The sequence below is a fragment of the Ornithorhynchus anatinus genome, chromosome 20 (assembly GCF_004115215.2).
Source record: "Ornithorhynchus anatinus isolate Pmale09 chromosome 20, mOrnAna1.pri.v4, whole genome shotgun sequence".
Lineage (NCBI taxonomy): Eukaryota > Metazoa > Chordata > Mammalia > Monotremata > Ornithorhynchidae > Ornithorhynchus > Ornithorhynchus anatinus.
This window is the reverse complement of record NC_041747.1, coordinates 12,229,087-12,252,964: the sequence shown is the minus strand read 5'-3', so window position 1 is coordinate 12,252,964 and position 23,878 is coordinate 12,229,087. Positions and strand designations below refer to the sequence as shown.

Below are 23,878 nucleotides of genomic sequence, written 5' to 3'. Positions count from 1 at the left end.
TACTAAGCACATGGGAGAGTAGTGTACAACGGTGTTGATAGACACGTTCCCTACCCAGAACAAGATGTGTGTTTGTATTCTCTCTAGACTGTGAGCTTCTTGTGGGCAGAGAGTGCGTTTACAAACTCCTATGTGTACTCTCCCAAGCGCTTAGTATAGTGCTCTGCACATGTTAATCCCTCATTAAATACTATTGATCGATTATTATGTGCTTTGGATAGCATATTGCTGAGGATTTAGGAAATACTTTTCCCTCCCTGAATATAAGGCAGTTCACAAGTTGGTGTAGTAGATTTGGCTTATAAAGAAACATTTTTTTTGTGGTGTTTGATAAGCGCTTACTGCATGCCAGGCACTGTACTAAATGCTGGGGGAGATTCATTTCCCGGCCAATTCAGATGGTCTTTCACGCTCTTAGTACAGTGCTTGGCACACAGTAAATGCTCAGTAAATACAACTGAATGAATGAATACAAGCTAATCAGTTTGAACATAGTCTTACTTGGGGCTCACAGTTTTAATCCCCATTTTACAGTGAGGGAATTGAAGCCCTGAAAAGGGAAGTGATTTGCCCAGGGTCACACAGCAGACAAGTGGCCAAGCCAGTATTAAAACCCAGGTCCTTCTGACTCCCAGGCATGTGCTCAATCCACAAGGCCCGTCGTGTGTTTATGCATGGCCTTGCTCACCCTGTGAGTATTATAACACAGTTTTCAATAACACCGCTACTGTGTTATAGTCGAAATGACAATGGTTGAATCCGATACCTTCGAATTACCTCGTACAGTCCAGCGCAACAAGTGGGTGCTCAATAAATGCGACTCCAACGGCTCAAGAAAGTGGCCGCGCATTGCACCAGATCCCAACTTCTGTTTACATTTGCAAAACTTCTTACAGCAGGAAGTTTTGAATTCATTCCGTGACCTGTATAGATGAGCTCTGTTCTAAGAAATCACTTTCTAAAGAATGAAATTATGTCAAAGTGCTGGGACGGTTACAAGCTTATTAGATCGGATGGTCTCTGGGCCACATTAGATCGTGATCCATTATCCCGTCCTCCATTTTGCAGACCTGAGAGGAGCAATATGGCAGAACTGACAATCTCGGTCATTCTAGCCTTACTCTTCCGTCCAGAGACACTTTCACTTGGCACTTGTCTAACACCTGTGGTCTGTAACATTAGAAGGTCAAAATAATAAGGATGACACGCAGGTTGGTGAAGCGATCCCTATTTCTTAAGCCTTAATGAAGGCACATCTAAGAGGCCTTCCCCGACTTAAGTCCTCATTTCCCTTTCTCCCACTCCCTATCACATCGCCCTGACTTTCATCCCTTCATTCACCCTCAGCTCTTACAGAAATATCTCTATTTCATTTATTTATATTAGCAAGTGTTTCCCCTTCTAGACTGCAAGCTTGTTGTGGGCAGGGAATGTCTGTTATACTGTACTCTCCCCAGCACGTAGAGCAGTGCTCTGCCCATAGTAAGCGCTCAGTAAATATGATTGATCGATTGCAAAATGGTTACCATATGACTGAGCACTGTGATGAGTCCTGGGATAGATTCAGTACAGTCAGCTCCGATAGAGTCCCTGTCCCACCTGGAGCTCGCGGGCTTAATGGGAGGCAAGAAAAGATATTTAACACCTAATTTATAGAGAAGTTAAGTGACTTGACCAATCAGGCATATCGTGGAGCTGGATTAGAACCCAGGTCTCTTGAGTCCCAGCCGTCTACTCTTTCCACTCTGTGTTGTGTTTTTTTGAGTTTTTTTTTTTAAACAAGACTTCATAAAATATCAGCACAAGTGGTGCTACAAGGAGCAGCATGGTATAATGGATAGAGCTTGGGCCTGGGAGTCGAGGTCATGGGTTCTCATGTCGGATCCACCATTTGTCTGCTGTGTGACATTGGGCCAATCACTTCACTTCGCTATGCCTCAGTTACCTCATCTGTAAAATAGTGATTGAGACTGCCAGCCCCACGTGGGACTGGGACTGTGTCCGACCCGATTGGTCTATATCCGCACCCCCCCGCCCACCCAGCATTTAGTATAGTGTCTGACACATAGTGAATGCTTAACAAATACCAGAATATGTACATGAATAAATGCTACGTGATCATTCCCCCCTAAAGTCCATTCCTCTTCCCATCTCAGTTGACGACATCAACATCCTCCACGTCCCAGGAGCCCACAGCCCAGGTATTATCCTCAAGGCCTTGCTTGGTTTTCGACGCTCACACTTAATCTGCTGCCAAATAATAATAGTTATGGTAGTTGTTAAGCACGTCCTATGTGGCCGAGCACTGTTCTTAACCGCTGAAATCCCGCCGGTTCTTCTTAGACACCACCTCTTAGGTCCACCCAAACAGCTAGCACCCTGGTGATGTAAGGTCGGGTCATATTGCAGCTCGCCAGCGTATCCCCCTCCTCACCGATCTCCCACCAAGAGCTTCTCCCTGCTGCCGTCTACTCTACGCTCCGCTGTGCAGTTAGCCAACTTGACTTATTGCTCGGCCCAAGACTTCTCTCTTCAAGACGCCCCTCTGGCCACCTGTGGTCTGGCTTGTCCAGACTGGAATCCTTCGTGGGCCAGGGACTTGTCTACCAACTCTGTTGTCTCAGACTCCCCCAAGTGCTTAGTACAGGGCTCTGCGCACAGTAACCACCCAATAAATCCCACTGGTTGATAGCCTCTGTCACTCACTTTTCCCCAACTTGTTCTCCTGCTTCCTTCTAACCATCCATCTCTCTCTTCTCCCACCTCCTCCCCCTGGCTTTATGCCGTTCCCCGCACCCTGGATCTCCATCAAATCAGATAAACCTCTCAGGTCCCCCCAAATTCTAATCCCATCACCTCCCAAAAACCTTCTCTGACGTTGTGAGCAGAGAACGTGTCTACCAGCTCTGTTATTTTGGACTCGCCCAGGAACTTAGTACAGTGTTCTCTGCACATGTTAAGCGCTCACTAAATATGGTTGATTGATCGATTGACTAATCCCCAGCCTTCTAAATCCTATAAAACCATCAGCCAAGTCTAATATTTGTGAATTTATGCCCATCTGTGTCTAATTCCCACCTCTATACCTTCTTGGCATTTAGTACAGTGCTTTGAGCACAGTAAGTGCTTAGTAAATGTTGGTCCTACTACTTAGGACCCTCGTGTGCTTATATATATATGTATATATATGTGTGTGTGTATATATATATGTATGTATTCAACTTGACATTCATTTATCTTCCATGGTCTCTTTGCAGATGTTGTAATATCCACCTCCTCTGTTAGACTGGAAGCTCCTTGTAAGCAAGAAATGTATCCTGTCTTTGATTTGTATTTTCTGTAGTGCTCAGTACGGTTACACAGAGTGAGGGCCCAGTAAATGTTAATGTTAGTACTCTTTTAGACTAGGAGAAACATAGCAAAATCCCTGTTTCAAGCTGGCAGTCCAGGGTTCGCTGGGGGCTAGTCTAGGGTGGGGATTTGGGAAAATGGGACTCCCCTTAGCCACATAAGTCATAAATCAGTGTCTCCACATCTTATTTGACAATTTCCTGAAAGGCTCAAAATGTGGAGAAGCAGCATGGACTTAGTGGGTAGAGCAAGGGCCTGGAAGTAATGGGTTCTAATCCTGGCTCTGCCACTTGTCCCCTGTGTGATCTTGGGCAAGTCACTTCAATTCTCTGGGCCTCAGTTACCTCATCCGTAAATGGGGATTACGATTGTGAGCCCCATGAAGACCAGGGACTCTGGCCAATCTGATTACCTTGTATCTCCCCTAATGCTTAGAACACAATCATATTTGTTTAGCACTTATTATTATTAAATGTCACCCCTCCCAATATTATTATTAATATAGAAACCAATTTTATAGGGATGCGTTGATGATAGATACTTTGCGAGTAACCAACTAGACTGCAAGCTCACTGCAGGCCGGGAATATGTCTGTTCTGTTGTATTTTACTCTCCCAAGTGGTTAGTACAGTTCCATGCACACAGTAAGTGCTCAAGAAATATTATTGACTGATAATACTGCACATTTATTAACTATTACATCATCAATGTAATTAAATATCTATATTGTGCATATCATTGTACATGATTGATTTAGTTTTCACCTGATATTATGGAACATTGTGAAAGATGCATTGAAAGAAATCTAGCTAGTTTCTGTTAATTAAAAATGTATGTATTTCACCCAATGGCTCAATGAATACCATTACTATTGCGTGTATTTTTCAGGCTCTCTTTAAAAAGCAAATTTAATTTTCAGGAGATATTTAAAGAACTGCATGTGTTGAGCACTTTGGCCAATGCTCTTCACATAGTAAGCACTCAGTAAATATGATTGATTGGTGTGAGAGATGCACTGTCAAACACATATTTTCAAGTTGCATCAGTAAAATTTATTTAGGGCTTTTTTTAGTGAAAGAATGAGTAGTTTTCTTTATTTCCTAGATCTCATTCTAAGGTATTTCAGTGAAGAGGTAACTGAATAGTTGACCTCCATATTTCAGGAGGAGTGTAGTAACATTTCTTGAAGATAACCACCAACTTTTCTGAATGTTTTCTTTTTTAACCAACTCAAATGGTATCCTCATTTTTTAGAGAGGGCTGTTAGTGGAAACATCTCTGGAGGGAGTCATTTTCAACTGATTGCACTGAAATAATTAAATCTCAATAATGCAGGGATTGATAATCCAGTTATTAATGGATTAACTAATACTCTTTTTCTTTCGCGGTGCTAGCCTTTTGATCATTTCTTAGTTCACTAGCACCTTCAGCAGATAGAATCTGAAAATGGTGCTTTTATTTTGGTGGGAGGGGAGAAGGTTGATGCTCTTTACTAGCAAGTTATCATCAGTGATATTTACTGAGCACTTTCTGTGGGCAGAGCACTGTAATAAGCGCTTGGGAGGATACCCTATAACAGAGATTGTAGACCTGTTCCCTGTCCACAGTCAGCTGTCAGTCTAGAAGCAGTGTGGCTTGCCACAAGCAGTGTTGCCGAGTGGAAAGAGCCCGGGCTTGGGAGTCAGAGGTCATGGGTTCGATTCCTGGCTCTGCCACTTGTCAGCTGTGTGACTGTGGGCAAGTCACTGCACTTCTCTGTGCCTCAGTTACCTCATCTGTAAAATGGGGATTAAAACTGTGAGCCTCATGTGGGACAACCTGATTACCCTGTATCTCCCCCAGCGCTTAGAACAGTGCTCTGCACATAGTAAGCGCTTAACAAATACCAACATTATTATTATTATTAGCGAAGACAGACATTAATAAAGCAATTTATAATATATCATTTATAGACATGGACACAAGTGCCTAAGGTTTTTTACTTCCAGCCCCTTTCTTGCTTTCCTCTCTTGAAGTGGGAGGCCAGTTGTCTCCATCTCCCAATTTTTCTGCCTCAGTCAATCAATCCATGGTATTTATTGAGCGCCTACTATGTGCAGAGCACTTGGGAGAGTATAATACAACAGAGTTAGCAATCACGTTTTCCCTGCCCACAACAAGCTTACAGTCGAGAGGGGGAAACGGACATTAATGTAAGTGTTCTTGGGGATATAATTTATGGATATACTCGTAAGTGCTCTAGGGTGAATATCATCAGAGTCACCTCTGGGACAAGGCCTTTTAAAGCAAAGTGAATGTCCACAGGAGAAGAGAAATCCCATTCTAACTGCTTTAGGAAATAGGTACACTGAGTATGGTTTTGCATCACAGTTGGGAATTAGAATGGTAATAATGACCATTTTCACTCCCACCCTTCATTTCTTTATTCCCTTCCCTATAGATTCAGAGATATTAGGAAGCCTTGACTTGGACAAGTGAAAATGAACATAAAAATATAGAGTCCCCCTGTATTGAATTGTACCAGGCTATAATGTCGCCTGTACTGCAGTTTTCTGATGGTTTGAATTTCATGCACTGTGATTAGGCTAAAGAGTCATTGCGTAGACTAAAGGGGAGTATGGTCTGGTGGAAGGACTGGAAGTTGGTAGACCTGGTTTCTAACGCAGCTCTGCCCATCCACGTGCTCTGTGATGTGGAGCAAGTCACTTAACCTCTCTGTGTTTTGGTTTCCTCATTGTTATTGTTAATAATAATAATAATAATTATTATTATGATAAGAATTGCTTATATTTGTGTCACTGTTCTGTGAGCTGGGACAGATATAAGTTAATCAGGTTGGACACAGTCCCGGCCCCACTTGAGGCTCACAGTATAAGTAGAAGGGAAAGGTATTGAATCCCATTTTACAAATGAGTGAACTGAGGCTCAGAAAACTGAAGTGACTTGCCCAGGTAGGTACGTGGCGGAGCTGGGATGAGAACCCAGGTCCTCTGAGTCCCAGGACCGTGCTCTTTCCACTAGGAGAACGGGGAGATAGATGGGGTAAAAAGAAGGGAGCTGTGAAGAGTGGTGAGGAGGGATAATAATAATAATAATGGTATTTGTTAAGTGCTTACTATGGTCAAGTAGCCCTGGGCTACTCCAGTTGCATAGATGTGTCGGTCAAGAGGGGGATTTGATCAAAGGGCACTTGGGAAACTATAGCAGATTTTTTTTTTCTTTCCTCGATGTTGTAGATAAGGTGACAGTGGTGAGGGAAAAAAAAAATCAGTAGGCCAAGCTTTATTCCATGCAGCTTTTGGCCGACATCTCGTGCAGAAAAGCAGTCATTAGGCAACAGGGATACAGCCTCTGCAAGCTGCTGTCTGAGTTAATACCCAGGAGTTTTGAAAGCTGTTCCTGTGAAGCCAGTTTTCATCCTGTATTCCTTGGGGTTGTTCCCATCCTCAACTCCCCGCAGCCGAAGAAGCGGCCCAAAGAACCAGAGGGTCCCCCTAAACTGTTGAGTTGTAAGGTGAGGCCCCGATGAATTTTTGTAGACCAATGAGCCTTTCTAAAAATATCCCTACTGTATCCCGAATATCATTTTACAGAACTAGATGACGAAATTCACGGCTGAAGAAATAAAACCCAGTGTAGCAGTAACCCCCGCTTTTCCCTTCGGTCTCTGATGAAATGAGTTTTGGGACAAATGCCGGTGCTATCGCAAAAGTCCCGATGGAGAACACGGCAAATCTGTTGCTCCATGAAATTAGGGATTTTTTGTCGTTGTTGTTCAGAGAAGTCTTCTGTAGAATGCATCAGAATTAATCTTGCGCTTATCTTTACCTCCATGCCGTAGGTTGAAATTTGAGAAACTTGAGAGGTCAGACTGACATTAAAAAGCTCATAGTTAGCGCTTGCTGTAAAAAACCCCAACAAAACATTGTCTTCTTACGGTGCTTTTAGATTTCAGTCTTTACTGCACTATCAGCTTTTCTAATATATTTTTTTGTGTGTGTGGCTTCAGACAGTGTCGGGCTGTGTTTGACCTTTTGCTAGTTCAAGCCGATCAATCAATGGTATTTATTAAGCACTTACTGCGGGCAGAGCACGGTACGAAGTTCTTGGGGGAGCACAGTGCAATGGAGTTAGCAAATACTCTCCCCGCCCATAATGAGCTTCCAGTCTAGAGGGGGAGACAGACATTAATATGAATAATTTATAAGTAGCAATAATGTTGGTCTTGAAACTTGATCCCCAGATATACACCAGGTTTTCTGTTTGCCCGTACCCCTAGGTTGGTAGTGATGTTTGACATAGACAGTTGGACGAGCCGATTTATCCCCATGACTAAGGCGGTTTTAATTCAAGCATCTGACCGATGTCCATATCAGCAATGTATTTTAACATTACTGTCTCCCCCTCTAGACTGTAAGCTCGTTGTGGGCAGGGAACTTGTCTTCTAACTCTGTTACACTGTCCTCCCCCAAGCACTTAGTACAGGACTCTGCACACGGTAAGCGCTCACATAGGATCAATTGTCTTTCCCTGCCATTGTATCTTGTGGGGAGGTTCCTGGCTAGAGAATTAAACATTTCAGCTTCTATAATTTATGCTCATTTCAGTTTATTGTTGCTATTATGGCGATCTGGGATTTAATAACTTCGCAGATCAACGATTTCAATACGCTCTATAAGGAAATGCCACTAAAGATCACCCCCAGATCATTTGGTGCCAAGTGAAGCCGGCTTTCTATTTAACACATGTTGCGTTGAAACACATCGTTTAGTACAAGAGTAATCAGTCAGTGGTGTTTGAGTGCTTACTGTATGCAGAACACTGTACTACTCTTGGAAGAGAACAATAGAACAGAGTTCCTGCCCACAAGGAGCAAGTGGATAGAGCTTGGGCCTGGATGTCTGAAGGCCACTTGCGACCTTGGAAATGACACTCAACCTCTATGGGTCTCAGTTACCTCAGTAAAATGGGGTTAAGACTGAGCGGCCCATGTGAGATATGATCTGTGTCCATCCTGATTAGCTTGTATTTACCCCAACACTCAGTACATTCCTGGTATATAGGAAGTGCTTAACAAATACCACAAAACAAGGAGCTTGCAGTCTAGTCGTTAAAATAGATTATGCATCTGGACATAAGTGCTGTGGTGTTGAGGGTGGGGTGAATATCAGGTGCTTACAAGGGACAAATGCAAGTGTAAGGGTGATGCAGAAGGGAGAGGGAGTAGGGTAAATGAGGGCTTAGCCGGGGAAGGCCTCTTGGAGGAGATGGGATTTTAATCAGGATTTGAGGTGGGGAGAACGATGGTCTGTCAGATATGTAGGGGGATAGGTAGTGTTCCAGAGATAGTAGTTGCAGAAGGAAGTGGGAGCTGAGAAAAAGAAGGTTTCACTGGGGAAGGCCTCTTGGAGGAGGTGTGACCTTGGCTCACGATCTAAGTAAGGGGGAGAACAGATATCGAATTCCCATTTTATAGATGAGGTAACTGAGTCACATAAAAGTTGACTAGCCCAAAGTCACACGTGGGGGAGCCAGGGTGAGAACCCAGGTCCTCTCACTGCCAGGCCCATGATCTTTCCACTAGGCCACGATGTTCCTCTTGCAGGGAATCCAATCCAGGACGATGCACGGTATCTTTCAAAACCCACGTAAAATCACACTTCCTCTAAGAGACCTTCCCGTACGTATTAAACCCTCATTTCCCTTCCCTGTGCTTCACTTTGGGTTGCCTATGCAGTTGACTATCTCATTGTGAGCAGGGCCTGTGTCTGTTTATTGTTATATTATACTCTTCCAAGTGCTTAATACAGTGCTCTGCACATGGTAAGTGCTCAATATGATTGACTGCCCCGTAAGCACTTTGATTTCACCCCAACCTCCACAGCGCTTAGGTACACATCCTTATGCAGTACTATTTCCCTTCTCTGTAATTTATTTTAATGTCTGCCTCTCCCTGGTGACTGCAAGCTCTTTGTGGTCCGGGATTGTGTCTACCAGTCTATTGTATCGTACTTTCCTGTCGCTTAGTACAATGCTATGCATACAGTAAACACTAAATAAATAACACTGATCGATTGGATTATAGATAGCACCTACCAAAGTTTTTTTTACAGTCTGTACTAAATGCTTTTTTGCTTTTGAGAAATTCAAGAATTTGATGCTCTGCAAAACCAGTGTAACTGGGACTCCGATAACCGTTAGCTTCCTTCTCTCCCTTCTCGGTATTTCCGATCATCTTCACTGTTTACAACTCGGGGCAGGAAGTTTCTGTAAGTGCACTTTAAAACTCCAAAATTTGTCATGTGCTTTACTTGGACTATTCTTGTCTAATGAACATAATTGTAGTTTTTTTTCCTTCAGATCTATAGCTTTTCAGATTCACGGTAGGCAGTGAAGAGAGTCAGATTCTTTTGACAAAGGTCCCCAGCTTAGTATGCAATTCTTAATGATTATTGTCAGGAATAATGGTGAGGATGATGATAGGAAAGATACCTTTCCATTAGAGTTCAGAATTCCCAGGACTGAAGGGATGAGGGTGGGAAGGATGTGGGGTTCCCAAGGGCCATATGTCCATCATATTTATTCAGTGCTTACTGGGAGCAGAGCACTGTACTACACATTGGGAGAATACAGTATAACAGAAGTGGTCGACTTGTATGAGAGCCACTTGGAAACCATTTTTAAAAGTCACAGTGGGAGTGAGGGAAAGGAGGAGGGATGTTTAAAGGGAGTGTAGGGATTTAGGGTGGAGAGGTTTGGGGGGTCTCACATAATAATGATAACTCATTAAACGCTTTAAGCTCATTAAGCGCTTACTGTGTGCCAAGCACTATTCTAAGCGCTGGGGTAGATACAAGGTAATCAGGTTGTCCCACGTGGGGCTCACACTCTTAATCCCCATTTTACAGCTGAGCTGAAGCACAGAGAAGTGAAGTGACTTGCCCAAGGCCACACAGACAAGTGGTGGAGCTAGGATTAGAACCCATGACCTTCTGGCTCCCAGGCTGTATCCACGACACTATGCTGTTTGTTAATGTCATTATCATTGTTGTGAAAATTGTTCTTTTTTTTTATGGCACTCGTTAAGCACTTACTGGGTGTCAAACACTGTTCTAAGCGCTGGGGAAAGTATAAGCCAGTGGGGTTGGAAGAGTCTGTGTCCTAGATGGGCCTCTCAGTCTGCAGTCTAAACTATTTTAGTCCTAATTCCATCATATAAAATAGGTCACATGATTTTTGGAAAAGAAAATGAAAACGGTAAACATTGAGAGAGGTTTAGTGGTGTGACACATCACTGCTGCAAAGCTGTTAGGGGGTGTTAAAAAGTTCATTCAGTGCTGGTGGAAATATATAAATTGACCTATTTTTTTAAAAAATCACTAACATTTTATCTCTATCTCCCCCCTACTTAGACTGTGAGCCCCATGTGGAACAGGGACTGTGTCCAACCTTTTTTTTTTTTTATGGTATTTGTTAAGCGCTTACTATATGCCAGGCACTGAACTAAGCGCTGGGGTAGATGCAAAGGAATCAGGTCCCACATTGGCTCACAGTCTTCATCCCCATTTTACAGATGAGGTAAATGAGGTCCAGAGAAGTGAAGTGACTTGCCCAAAGTCAATCAACCAATTATATTTGAGTGCTTAGTACGACAGAATTAGCAGATACATTTCCTGCCCACGATGAGTTTACAGTCTACGGGGGACAGCAGACAAGCAGCAGAGCTGGGATTAGAACTCAGGTCCTTCTGATTCCCAAGCCCTTCCTCTGTCTACTTAGACCCTCTCTGCTTCTCCACAATCTGATTAATTTGTATTTACCCCCAGCGCCTAGAACACTGCTTGCCAAATAGTGAGCGCCTAACAAATCCCATAATAATCATCATCTTTGGGGTGCCTCATGCGGACATTAGAGACGGTTGTTGTTGAGGTTCAGGGAGCTGCTAATGAGCCGGGCAAGATGTTTGGTCTGTAAAGTGCTCACTGAGCGTTATTCCAGCATTCAGTGCAGGGCTTCTCATACTGAACCCACTTCATCTCTGTCCTTCTTCATCGAGTGGGAAAGTTGTACTTTTAAATGCCATTTGCATTGTAGGCTTATGGAGAGTGCTTGCTTTTAGCCTCATAAAGGTTCCACCAAAGTGCTCCAGAAAAAAAAAAAGAGAGAGAGGGAAACAGTCAGAAGTAAGGAGTCTTGATTCTCTTCTCCAGTTTGTCCTTTGCAATTTTGTCAGAAGTTTTGCTTTCAACAGTCTCTCTTTGGAAGATCCGTAGGAGCTTGACAGATATTCTTCTCCCAAGAATGTCTGTATTCTGTGGCTCCATCACTTGTCTGCTCTGTGACTTAGGGCAAGTCACTTGGCTTCTCTGTGCCTCAGTAACCTCATGTGTAAAATGTGCTTGTCACGTAGGAAATGTTTAACGAGAACCAAAAAATTTAAACTAAAAGTATTAAAAAAGAATGGGCAAGTGATACCTTTTTTTTCTCCAAGATAAAATTCAATGAGTATTTATGAAGAGGAACAATAGTCTTGTTTGGTGGAGGTAGTTCTGGAGAGTGAACTGTTGACTTAAACTCAGGATTAGCCCATTGTGATACCAACTTTTTAGGTGCTCATAGATTATTTATTATTTTTTTTATGGCATTTGTGAAGCACTTTTTATGTGCCAGGCACTGTACTAAGTGCTAGCTAGATACAAGTTAGGTTGGACATAATAGTCCATATTCCACACGGGGCTCCCAGTCTTAATCCCCCTTTTCCAGGTGAGGTAACTGAGGCACAGAGAATCTAAGTGACTTGCCCAAGGTTACACAGCAGATAAGCGGAAAAGACTATCTGTCTAGTTCCTAGAGGTCTTCCCAAAGAAAGACTTTTTAAAGCAAAACTTCCGACTGAATTACGACCGACAAAGACTCGACTAGAATAGAATGAAATGCATTTGAACTGAAATGAAAATGAATCTAAGAAAATGTTAATTTTGGTTTCAGGAAGAACTTCCTGATAAAATTGAACTGGGATACCTGGGCCAGTTAGGGGCAGGTGCCTTTTGTCGAGGACGGTTGTGATGTGTATAGCCGTCTGGTGGTGGCAGGGTTGAAAGCCTTTCTGGCTTTGTGTACGACTCTTAATTCTGCAGCGCTAACCACCCTATCTTTCGTCTTAATTTTTGGAAAGTAAATATTTTTTTTAGTCACAGTTACCACCACAAGTGTAGGATTCCCACCTTTGAAGTATATTTCGACAGACAATCTACAGTGAGTGCTGCGTTATTTGTTTTGGATGGAGCGCCATTATGGAATTAGAGAACGTTCTAGCTTATCTGTGCGGATATAGCGCAGTGCAGTGTCAGCCGGTGGTATTTATTGAGCGCTTATTGGGAGAGGACAATAAAACAGAGATGGTAGACCCATTCCCTGCCCACGAGGAGTTTAATGTCTATAAGGTGAGACAGACATTAAGGTAGATTGGGGATAGGGGAGGTAGTGGAGTATGAGGATGTGGGTAGAGGTGCTTTGGGGTTGGGGGGAATGTCAGGGCTTACGGGGTACATAACCAAGTATGTAGTTGGCACAGAGGGAAGAGGGGAGATAAAGGACATAGTCTAGGAAGGCTTCTTGGAGGAGATGTGATTTTAAGAGGGTTTTGAAGATGAACATGATGATGTGTGGAGAGTGAAGAGTGTAGGAAGAAATGGTTTTCTCCCACACACTTGGAGACAGCAGATGAACTGCACCCCGTTGTTGCCGAAACATAAGGTTTTACAGACCCCCAACTCTGTAGAAATCTGTAGACTTCTAGAAGAGAGTCTCCCAGAACTATGGCTAGCTTGGATGATCAGACACAGTTGGTGCACATCCATTTGAGATAATCAAAATGGGATTTGCCCTCCTAAATTTGTTGTCTCTTCATTAATTTGCACTTAATTGGTTTAAGTGGCTTTCTGCTTAAACTCGATTGCAAAAGAACCTGAAAACAACAATTGCCTCAGAAAATAGGAATCTCTAAGGGGAAGTATAAATGAATGGTAGAAAATTGTGGAGGAAAAAGCAAGATAGGTAGGTATGGGACAGGGGGCAGTAAGACCAGAACTTCTAATAATAGTGGTAGTTATGTTATTTTGTACCAAGCCCTGTGCTAAGTGCTGGGGATGGTTCGGATCATACCTGACCCAGTCCTTGGTCCACACTGATCCTCATGTGGAGGGAGGAGGGAGAACAGGAATTGAATCTCCCATTTCACTGATGAGGAAACCAAGAGGTAGGGAAGATAAATGACTTGTTCAGGGTCACACAAAGCAGGCAAGTGGTGGAGCTGGGGTTAGAACTAGGCGCTTGGGAGAGTACAATATATCAGGGTTGGTAATCACTTTCCCTGCCCACAATGAGCTTACAATCTAGAGTGGGAGACGGGATATGCACAATAAAATGCCAAGGGGCTGAGGGAGAGTCTTGAATCAAAGGGGAAAATCCAAGCACAAGGGCGACACAAAGAGAATGGGACAAGAGGAAATGAGGGTTTAGTCAGGGAAGACCTCTCGGAGGAGATGTGCTTTTAATAAGGATTTGGGCAAGGGGCCGGCGACAAGATAGATGAGATCAAGGTATGGTGAGTAGATTGGCATTGGAACAGTGAAACACGCGGGCTGGGTCGCAAGAGAAAATCAGCGGGGTAAGATAGAGGGTGAGCTGATTGTACGCTTTCAAGCCCAGCTCAGGGTAAAGACTCAAATGCTATAGACTGATTTACACAGTCTTCTCAAAGGTTACCTTTTGGTCATAAAGGGGCTTTATCTGATCTTTTAGGTTCCAAGGGTCCCCTCTTATCTTAGTATTTCTTCAGTGTTTGCTGTCCCAGAGAATGGTCCCCAGTTATTTTAATATGTCAGTCAGTCATTGGCATTTATTGAATGCTTACTGTGCGCAGAGCACTGTTACTAAGCGCCCGGGAGAGTACAGTACATCAGAGTTGGTAGGCACGTTCCCTGCCTACGACGAGTTTACAAACTAGAGGGGAAGGCAGACATTAAAATAGATTTGCTAGATGGGGGATAGTAGAGTGTCCTGAATCCTGCCTCTGCCATTCATCTGTTGTGTGACCATGGGCAAGCTACTCCACTTCTCTGTACCCTCAGTTACCTCTTTTGTAAAATGGGGATTAAGATGGGGAGCTCCATGTGGGGCAGTGACTGAGTCCAATCTGATAAGCCTGTGTCTACCCCAGAGCTGAGTAGAATGCCTGGTACGTAGTTAGCGCTTAATAAATATCATTAAAAAAAGCGCAGGTAGGTACTGGCGGGCTAGGGTGAGTGTCAAAGTCCTTAAGGGATATGCAGGGGAGGGCGGAGAGGGGAAATAAAGGGCTGAGACTGGGAAAGCCTCTGGGAGGATTTGGAATTTTAGGAGGGTTTTATGGGTGGGGAGAGTGGTGGACTCTCAGATCTGAAGCAGAAGGAAGTTAGAGGAAGAACGTGGGCCAGAAATTGAGGGCGGGATAGACGGGATGGGGTACAGAGAGTAGGATGGTGTTAGGGGAGCCGATGTATAGTAGGTCAGCAAGGTGAGGGAGAGGGAGATAGTTGATTGAGCACCTTAAAGCCTTTGGGAAGGAGGTTCTTTTATTCATTCAGCCATATTTTTTGATCGCTTACTATGTGCAGAGCACTGTACTAAGCACTTGGGAGAGTACAATACAACAATAAACAGACACATGATCTGCCCACTACCAGTTACAGAAGTGAATGGGCACCTGCTGGAGGTTTTTGAGGAATGAGAAGATAGGGCCTGTATGGTTTTTCCAAAATTGACCAGTTCCCTGCCCACCACGATCTTTTGCCCGCCCTTGTAATCGATCGGTGGTATTTTTACAATCCATGGTATTTGAGCACCTGTCGTGTGCAGAGCACCATGCTAAGCGCTTGGGAGAGGACGTTACGACAGAATTGGTAGACACATTCCGTGCCCACGTGGAGCTTCCAGTGTAGCTTTTCCCTTCAAGCGATTGCATAGAGACCCCCACATGGTCTCACTTGGGTCTCCTTCCGAGTCCAACAGGTTTTGCGGAGCGTCTGACCAGGATCAGTGGTACAATCCGAGACCAGGGGACACATCTGCTCCAAGGACCTCCTACATAGCCGATTTTTATTTTGGTTAAGCGCTTACTCTGTGCCAGCCACTTTACTAAGCTCTAAGGTAGATCCAAGCTAATCAGGTGGGACATGGTCCAGTCCCACATAGGGCTCACGGCCTCAATCCCCCTTTTCAGGGTGGGGGAACTGAGCCCCAGAGAAGTGAAGTGACTCACCCCAGGCCATGCAGCAAGCAAGGGGCAAAGCTGGGAGTAGAGCCCAGGTCCTTCTGACCCGCCGGGGCCCGGACTTTACCCACTAGGCACCCTGCCTCTGCCCTCATCTGGATTTTTTGCCGTCGTTGAGCATAGGGCTTGCTCATCTTCAGCCAGCGAGGTCTTGGACTCTTGTCAGTGTAGAAATGGCCACGTCCCTTGAAAGCTGCAGTGGGAGGGAGGGAAGGACGGAGGGAGGGGCGGCCACCCTCCTTCCTCCCCCAATCGACCCTAGCATATGGTTTTCCCAAAGGCCTTCTAACTTGCAGTTTCCCTGACAGGAAGTGGCTAAGAGCTTCACCACCATCATCAGCAGCAGCAGTATTTATCTGTGTGCAGAATATTGTATTAAGCTCTCGGGAGAGTAAGTAGATACATTCCCTGCCCCCTAAAACTGACCGTCCAGAGGGGGAGATAGACATTAATATAAGGAAGTCCTTTATAATATATCTTTTATATCTGCAATGTAAATTCACATTTTAGCTCTTCCTAGCTTCTCCCAAAGAGAAAAAGACTTCTCTTGCCATAGTTGGGAATGTAGAGGTACCACCCCCTACCCCCCATCACGGAACATTTGGGTGATCTTTTAAAAAATTCTCTTTGTGGAAATGTGTTTGCATTTCCTTTGTGGTTTTTTTGTGAGCATTTTGTTATGAAAGAGACCACTTCTTCTAGCATGTTCTTGTAAAACCTTGGATGAGGTAAGAGAGCTAAGCTAACTCACTGAGAGAGCAAATTGTGGGGGGAAAAAAAAACTCTCTTGGTTTAACTGTAGGTCAGATTTCGTTTCCTACTACCTGTCCTTTTCTCCTCCCAAATTGGGATGGACCGCGTGTTGTCTCGGTGATTCCTCAGCGTACATTCTTTAACGGGCCGAGCGGTGTTTGTCCCAGTGTCGTCATGATCCATGACAGAGCCGCACCGAATGAGTAGGCGGTTTTCCAGTTGAGTTGAGTTCTAGTTCTGATTGTGGCATAAGGGGCATGTCTCTCTCTCCTTTTTCCTTCCCCTTAGAAAGTTAATTTGGAGGTGAGCCAATAGAAGTGGTGGGCAGACAAAATAGGGGGTGGTAGAGAGGGAGGAGGGGGCTGTTCCCAAGGATCCTAGACACCACACAATATGAGAAGCAGGGTGGCCTCGTGGAAAGGGCACGGACCTGGGAGTCAGAAAACCTGGGTTCTCATCCTGGATCAGCCCACTTGTTTTCACTGTTGCCTTGGGCAAGTCACTTAATCAGTCCTATTTATTGACTGCTTACTGTGTGCAGTGTACTATACTAAGCACTTGGGAAAGTACAATGTAAGTGCTTTGTTGAGTATATTATGACTTCTCTGGGCCTCGGTTCCCTCATCTGCAAAATGGGGATTCAATCCCCAAGTCTCCCTCCAACTTAGACTGGGAGCCCTACGTGGGACCTGATTATCTCAGATCTACCCTAGTGCTTAGTATGGTGCTTGACTCCTGGTAAGCGCAAAACAAATAGATCACAATTATTACTATTACATGGCAGAGGAGGTGATTGAGTGATTTATTTTAAATTGGCTGTTGTGACCGCTGGAAACTGGCTTCCTTTTCTTGGCAATAGGTTAGACCTTGTTCTCTGCTCCAGATATTAGAATTAGCCCATCACCTCCAAGGGAGAGAGAGCCAACATCTGGTTGTAGGTGGCCTCCCCCCCCCCCGCAGCCTGATGGACCGAGAAGCTTGCTTTGGGAGGATTCATTTTGAAAGAATTTCTGCCTTCAAACTCTGAGAAACCGATTGTGTATTTTAGATACTGAAAATGCATGTTTATCTTGTTGTGTGTGTTTTTGTTTGTTTTGTAGGCCGGTTTAATTGAAGCCAATGGAGAACTCAAGGTTTTTATAGACCAGAACCTTAGTCCTGGAAAAGGTAAGGAAATGGTCTTTGGAACCATTTTTATTTCTCCGCATTCATGATGGGGTGCACTTTATATCTGTTATGAAGTTCTGTATGTAGTGTGTGCAGTTTCATACTGTTGTAGAGATGGAAATTTACCATTCAGAAATGGAGTGAACTGTTGGATCTGATTTCACTGGCAATTTTTTCATTATTAATGTTGGAAATTTCAGAGAAATGATCTATCTTCATCTTAAAACAGATTAATGAACATTTAGTTAATAATCATATTTTGTCAAAATAAGCATGTTCCTGATTTCTAATTTACTTGGAAAAAATTAAGAGCTGTCATTTTGCAACAGCCTTCGATTTGGAGAATACTTTTCCATTTCTGTGATGCCGGCTTATTTAAGGTAGTTAGGAAATGTACTATTGTCTTGCCTGATTAAGATTCAGGGACAGGAAATATATTTTCTGCAAATCCACAGCCTCCAAAACCTACTTCTTATCTATTGTCACTGAACACCCAGTCATTATTTTCCAGTCAATCAGTGATATTCAGAGTTCCCACTGAGCGCAAAGCACTGTATTAAGCCCTGGGGAGAAGACAGTATAACAGAGTTGGTAGACACATTCCCTGACACCTGGACTTTACAGTCTAGAGGAGGAGCTTATATCCAAAAAATCATAGGCACAGATCCTTACTCAGTGTTGGACCTCTTTCCTCCAGAATGGAGAAGCTGAAGCAATGTAAGTTTCTCTGAAATGTAAGTATATCCTGTGGGAAGAGTTTCCCTGTGGCACCAAATAGATTGGTTTGAATCAATCAGTTTTGATTCTTGATGCATTCTTCTGGTGGGTCTCATATTTCCATTCCTGCTTTTGGCAAAAAAGGGACTCTTTTGGGAAGTTTTACCTTCTGTAGTCAACTGAGAACCAGAGGACACAGCAAATTTGGAGGGATGGGGAGAAAGGTCATTTGAACTGAAGCCCAAATCAGAGGAAAGTTTTATTTATTTATTTTATTTTATTTATTTATTTTTTAACTTCCATCTGTGGTGGATGCTGGGGTCCTTCATGGAGGGTTAGTCAGTCAATTGTATTTACTGAAAAACTTATAATAAGCACTGTACTAAGCACTTGGGAGACGGACACATTCCTAGCCCACAACGAACTTACCTCTCAACAGAGTTTCCTGGAGGTGGAAGAAAAACAACCTTACCCTGGCTGCCCTTTAAGCTGGCTGGGACTAATTTTCATATTCATCGTCACTGTCCTGGAGATTTTAATAAATCGCCTCCAACAGCTATATGCTGTTGTTAATCAGAAGTCCATTTATGCACCGAAAGGTCAGAGAGAAATGAAAGAAAAAAACTAATCTCTTGTAGAGCCTACTATTTTGTTTATAGTTCACTGAAACACTGAGCTATTAGTTTTCATTTTCCTTGTGTAAGCCAATCAATCAGTTGAATTTATTGAGTGCTTATTGTGTGCAGAGCACTATACTAAGCACTTGGGAGAGTACAGTATAGCACACACATTCCCTGCCCACAACAGGCTTACAGTCTAGAGGGGGAAACAGACATTAATAAAAATAAATAAATTCACAGATATAGACATAAGTGCTGTGGGGCTTGGAGGGGGGATGAATAAAGGAACAAGTCAGGGTGACACAGAAGGGAGTGGAAGAAAAGAGAGGGCTTAGTCAGGGAAGGCCTCTTGGAGGAGATGTGCCTTCAGTAAGGCTTTGAATTGGGGGAGAGTCACTGTAAATGACATATGAAGTGGGTGAGTATCCAGGCCAAAGGGAGGATGGGAGCGAGAGGTTGGTGGCAAGATAGATGAGATCGAAGTACAGACTGGCATTAGAGGAGCGAAGTGTGCGGGCTGGGTTGTCGTAGGAGAGCAGTGAGTTGAGGAAGGAGGGGACCAGGTGATTGAGTGCTTTAAAGTCAACAGACACCCCCTGCTTTATGGTAAACTGTTTGGTTTACCTGGAATGTAAACTAAATATCTCCTGTAGAGCAGTTGACTGTAAAGAACTGAATTCAAACTTGTTCCATGGCTGACTTAGCTTTTCTCAAACGTCTTATCTTTCGAAACACTCCTGTCTCTTAGTTGGCTGGCTGTCAACTGCATGTGTGTGTTCTGCATTTTGGAGGCCATTACAACAGCCAGGGTAACCTGAAGGTGTTTGTATTTTTGCTGGCTGTCAAAAAAGGAACCGACTTGAATCAGTAGAATTTATTGAGCAACTGCTGTGTGCACAGAACTGTCCTGAGCCCTTGGAAGAGGTCGGTAGAATTAGCAGGCACAATCTCTGCCTTCAAGAACCTACATTTTAGCAGGGGAGTCATACTCGAAGATATTTTAAAGCGTGTAGATATATACATAAGTGGTACGCAGCATTGTGAGGACCCAAACGATCAGGTGGCTTGAAAGTGCTGAAGTGTACAGTGCACTGTACTACGCGCTTCAGAGAATGCGGTATAACAATAAACAGACACATTCCCCTGCCCACAATGAGCTTACAGTCTAGAGGAGGAGAGTAGGGGAGGAAGGATGCTAAGAAGATTGGAATCGATTGCCTCACCTTGCTAAAAATAATTATAATAATTCTGGTATTTGTTAAGCACTTACTATGTGCCAGACACTGTACTAAGCGCTGGAGTGGATCCAAGCAAATGGGGTTGGATACAGTCCCTGTTCCACATTGGTCTCACAGTCAAATACCATCGTTATTATTATTATTACTAACTTAGGCCCAGAGAAGTGAAGCACAGCAGACAGTGATCTAGGAAATGGTGTGGGCAGGGGCAGGAGCCACGGTGGGGAGAGGTAGCCAGAGGGGGTGGGTCGTGGTCCGGGTGGTTTGGGGAATTTCCAGAGTGTCAGAACCACGGCCAGGAGCGACCGCGGGAACCGTGTCTTTGTGGCTATGGAGGCTGCAGGGGCAAGATATTTTCAAGGAGCTTGGGGGAGCTGGCAGTACCCCCACAGTGTGTCTCTGGGCCATCCTTCTTCCCTCCTTGCCTTGAGTGGGCTATAGGCCATTCTGGGTGGTCAGAATCCCCTTAGAGATCGGTGCCGTCACTGTAATAGACATTTTGTTCCTCAGCTGCATTTTGCATATAACAGTCGTTTTACCACTCAACTTTGGCCAAGACGCTGTCCCCCCGCTCACTCGTTCGGTCGACTCTGCCATAAGAAAGCTAACTCCGCACTGAAAAGTTGTCCCTCTTTCTGTCGTAGGGGTTGTGTCATTAGTAGCGGTTCATCCTTCTTCAGTAAACACCCTTGGGAAACAACTCTTGCCAAAAACATTTGGACAGTCTAACGTCAACATTGCACAACAAGTGGTAAGAAGGTTTTGGGTGGAAAGGGAAAAATGGATCGGGTTCGACATGGGACGCTTATCAATTGATGGAGATCGGAATGCATCCGCGCCCCTCCTTGTCAACTTGTGGGGTGCCCGGAACCATCCGCCCCGGATTTCACACCCCCTTTTAGCTTGGTGATAGCATCGTCATTCAGGTCGTTCCCCAAAGCTGGAGCTCCATCGATGTTGTTTCCTAAGGAAGGGAGTTGTTGCTGTTGTTCTTTTGACTTCCCTCTATACCCTCTCCCAAGAGATGTCGTGCATTTTCATGTATTCAACTGTCAGCCCTAGGCTGTTCAGCGCTTTTCATTGCTAACACTGTCCAGTTCCACATTTTTTTTCCCTTTTTGATAATGTCTCGGTTGTGGATTGATCAATATGTTGATTATCTATAATGTGCCTCGTAAGGTAGGAAAGATTTCAAAGGTGTGGTCCTTGATTCTTAGGTGCTTACAATCTAGAAAATCAAGAGGATAACTCATACTTTTTCTATCCAGGGTGACCTTTATCAACAACAGTACAGGTATTTTGCACAGAACACTGTGCTGAGATGAAGTAAAAAAGGAGTGGGAGACCTTTGAAGAAGTTTACATTTTAGTGTGAGAGACATAAACATAAAGTAGCAACATTCACATAGCTAAAATACACGGGTCCCAGACCCCAAGAGTGCAGATCATAGGCATGCAGCAAACTCCAGCCGTAGCCACGATGTGTATTCGGCACACAAGAGCTTGGAAAGAAAGGCTGAAATTTTTGAACAGGCAGGAGTGTGACCAGGGTATTGAGAGAGCTGTATCTGAGAAGGCTTCTTGCAGGAATTGGGTTTTTAGTAGAGGGACGCATGCGGTCTAAGTGGAAGCAGCAGGGTATTGCCAATCTAGGGGAAATCTGTGAACTGTGGCTCACAGAGCAGAGAATTGGTGTCAGGCACTGTACTAATCACTGGGGTGGTTACAAGCAACTTGAGTTGGACACAGTCCCTGTCCCTCATGGGACTTGCAGTCTCAATCCCCATTTTAAAGATGAGGTAACCGAGGCACAGAGAGGTGAAGCGGCTTGGCCAGAGTCACATAGACACATGGTGGAGCCAGGATTAGAACCCATGACCTTCTGACTCCCAGACCCATGCTCTTTCCACTACGCCTTACTGCAGGATTAGCGGACACCTTCCCTGCCCATAATGAGTTCACAGCCTAGAGGGATGGATTTTGATGGGGGGAGGACTGAATCAGTCAATCAGTGATATTTATTCAGCCCTTATTATGTGCAGAACACTGTATTAAGCGCTTGGGAGTGGACAGTATAACAGAGTTGGTAGACCTTTGCCCTGCCTACAACATACAGTGTAGAAAGCTATAAGGATTAATTGTAGGTGAAATGGGAAGAACCATAAATGAGTTGGTTTTTGTGGTGTTTCACTTGTTTTGCTCCTTCTTTAATTTTGACATATTCCAGTTCCCATCAAGTCTTGTTTGTTTCTCCCCCCCCGGCCATCTCTAAATGCCAAGTCATCCATCCGCTTAATAATATTAATAATAATGATGGTGTTCGTTAAGCACTTACTTTGTGCCAAGCACTGTTCCTAGTGTTGGTATAGATACAAGATAATCAGTTTGGACATAGTCCATGACCCATATGGGGCTCACAGTCTTAATCCCCATTTTACAGATGAAGTAGCTGAAGCCCAGAGAAGTGAAGTGACGTGCTCGAGGTCACACAGCAGACGTATGGCAGGGCCGGGGTCAGAACCCATGTCCTCTGGCACCCAGGCTCGTGCACTTTCCATTAGACCATGCTGCTGCCCTAATTTTCCCCTAGAAGGTACCATCCTATTGCCACCAGGGCCGAACAGATGCTCTCTCCTGCTCTTCAGCAGCGAATGAGAAATCAAGATCGGCCAGCAGCTATTTCTGAATATATCTCGCAAACTCAGCAGCGGAAGGCCAAGAGATCTTGAGTAAAGATATCAAACCAACAATTAAACCAAAAGCCCCTCCCACGGGCTAAGGCCGAGAGTATCCGATTGGTTGTATTTTGGCAGGTTAGTGTAGCCAGCATTTGTTGAGCCCTGTTCAACTTCGGCTATGATGATGTCTTAGGTTTTTTTTGGTCTGGGTTCTCTGTGTGGTTCTCATGATTTCCCCCCTTTTGAAACAAAGCACCACCCACTTGTGCTCTGCTTGACTCTCATCTCCCCTTACATCCTCTCCCACTGCATCTGTTCTTTTCAGACCTACCCTGGGGCTCCTTAAATCTGTGCGATATAATAGGTATTCTAGGACCAAAACACTCACCTGCCTCATCTCTCCCCATCCCCTTTTTTGTCGGTTCTTCTTCTAGCTCCTGGTAATTTTAGGATGCCGGTGGAGTCCTCTTGACCATAAGCTTTTTTGTGTTTTTGTTTGGTAATGACACTAAAGTGCTTTCTTTGCGCCAAACACTGCCAAGCGCTGAGGTAGAGACAGGTTAATCAGGCTGGGCCCAATCCTTGTCCCAGATGGGGCTCACAGTGTAAATAGGAATCTCCATTTTACAGATGAGGAAACTGAGGCCCAGAGAAGTGAAGTGACTTGCCCAGAGTCACCCAGCAGACAAATGGCAGACCTGGGATTAGAACCCAGGTCCTCTGACTGCCAGGTCTGGTCTCTTTCCACTAGGCCACACCGCTTTGGCCTGTATGACTACATGAGGTAGAGCCCCCTGCGGCTTCTCATCTGTCTTCTCTCAAGCCTCTGAGAGGTTCTTGGGAAAGGTACCAGGATGCCAGTTTTCAGCACCTCCAACACTTCTCCCGATAGAAGTTAAGCCCTGTGGTGCTCCACAGTCAAGTTGGGTTCTTGACTTAATCGTTGTCCTTCACTGTGTCCCCATAGCGATTATTCCCGGCATTGCGGAAATGTATGGATATCACATAAAACAGGCACATTTGTTGGTTTTTCTCTTGCCTG

General features: G+C 44.3%; 1 protein-coding gene across 5 annotated transcripts in view; it reads left to right on the top strand.

The window, feature by feature from the left end:
- The window catches only part of TFDP1 (transcription factor Dp-1), a 45,770-nt gene that overhangs the window by 3,780 nt on the left and 18,112 nt on the right, over nucleotides 1-23,878 (top strand). For 4 of the 5 annotated variants that reach the window (XM_029048297.2, XM_029048300.2, XM_029048299.2 and 1 more), the window contains exons 3-5: nucleotides 2,157-2,201; nucleotides 17,518-17,584; nucleotides 20,804-20,910. In XM_029048297.2, coding sequence (XP_028904130.1) covers nucleotides 2,157-2,201; nucleotides 17,518-17,584; nucleotides 20,804-20,910 — 219 coding nt within the window. The remainder of the gene's footprint in view (nucleotides 1-2,156; nucleotides 2,202-17,517; nucleotides 17,585-20,803; nucleotides 20,911-23,878) is intronic. The other variant, XM_029048301.2, reaches the window with a different exon arrangement.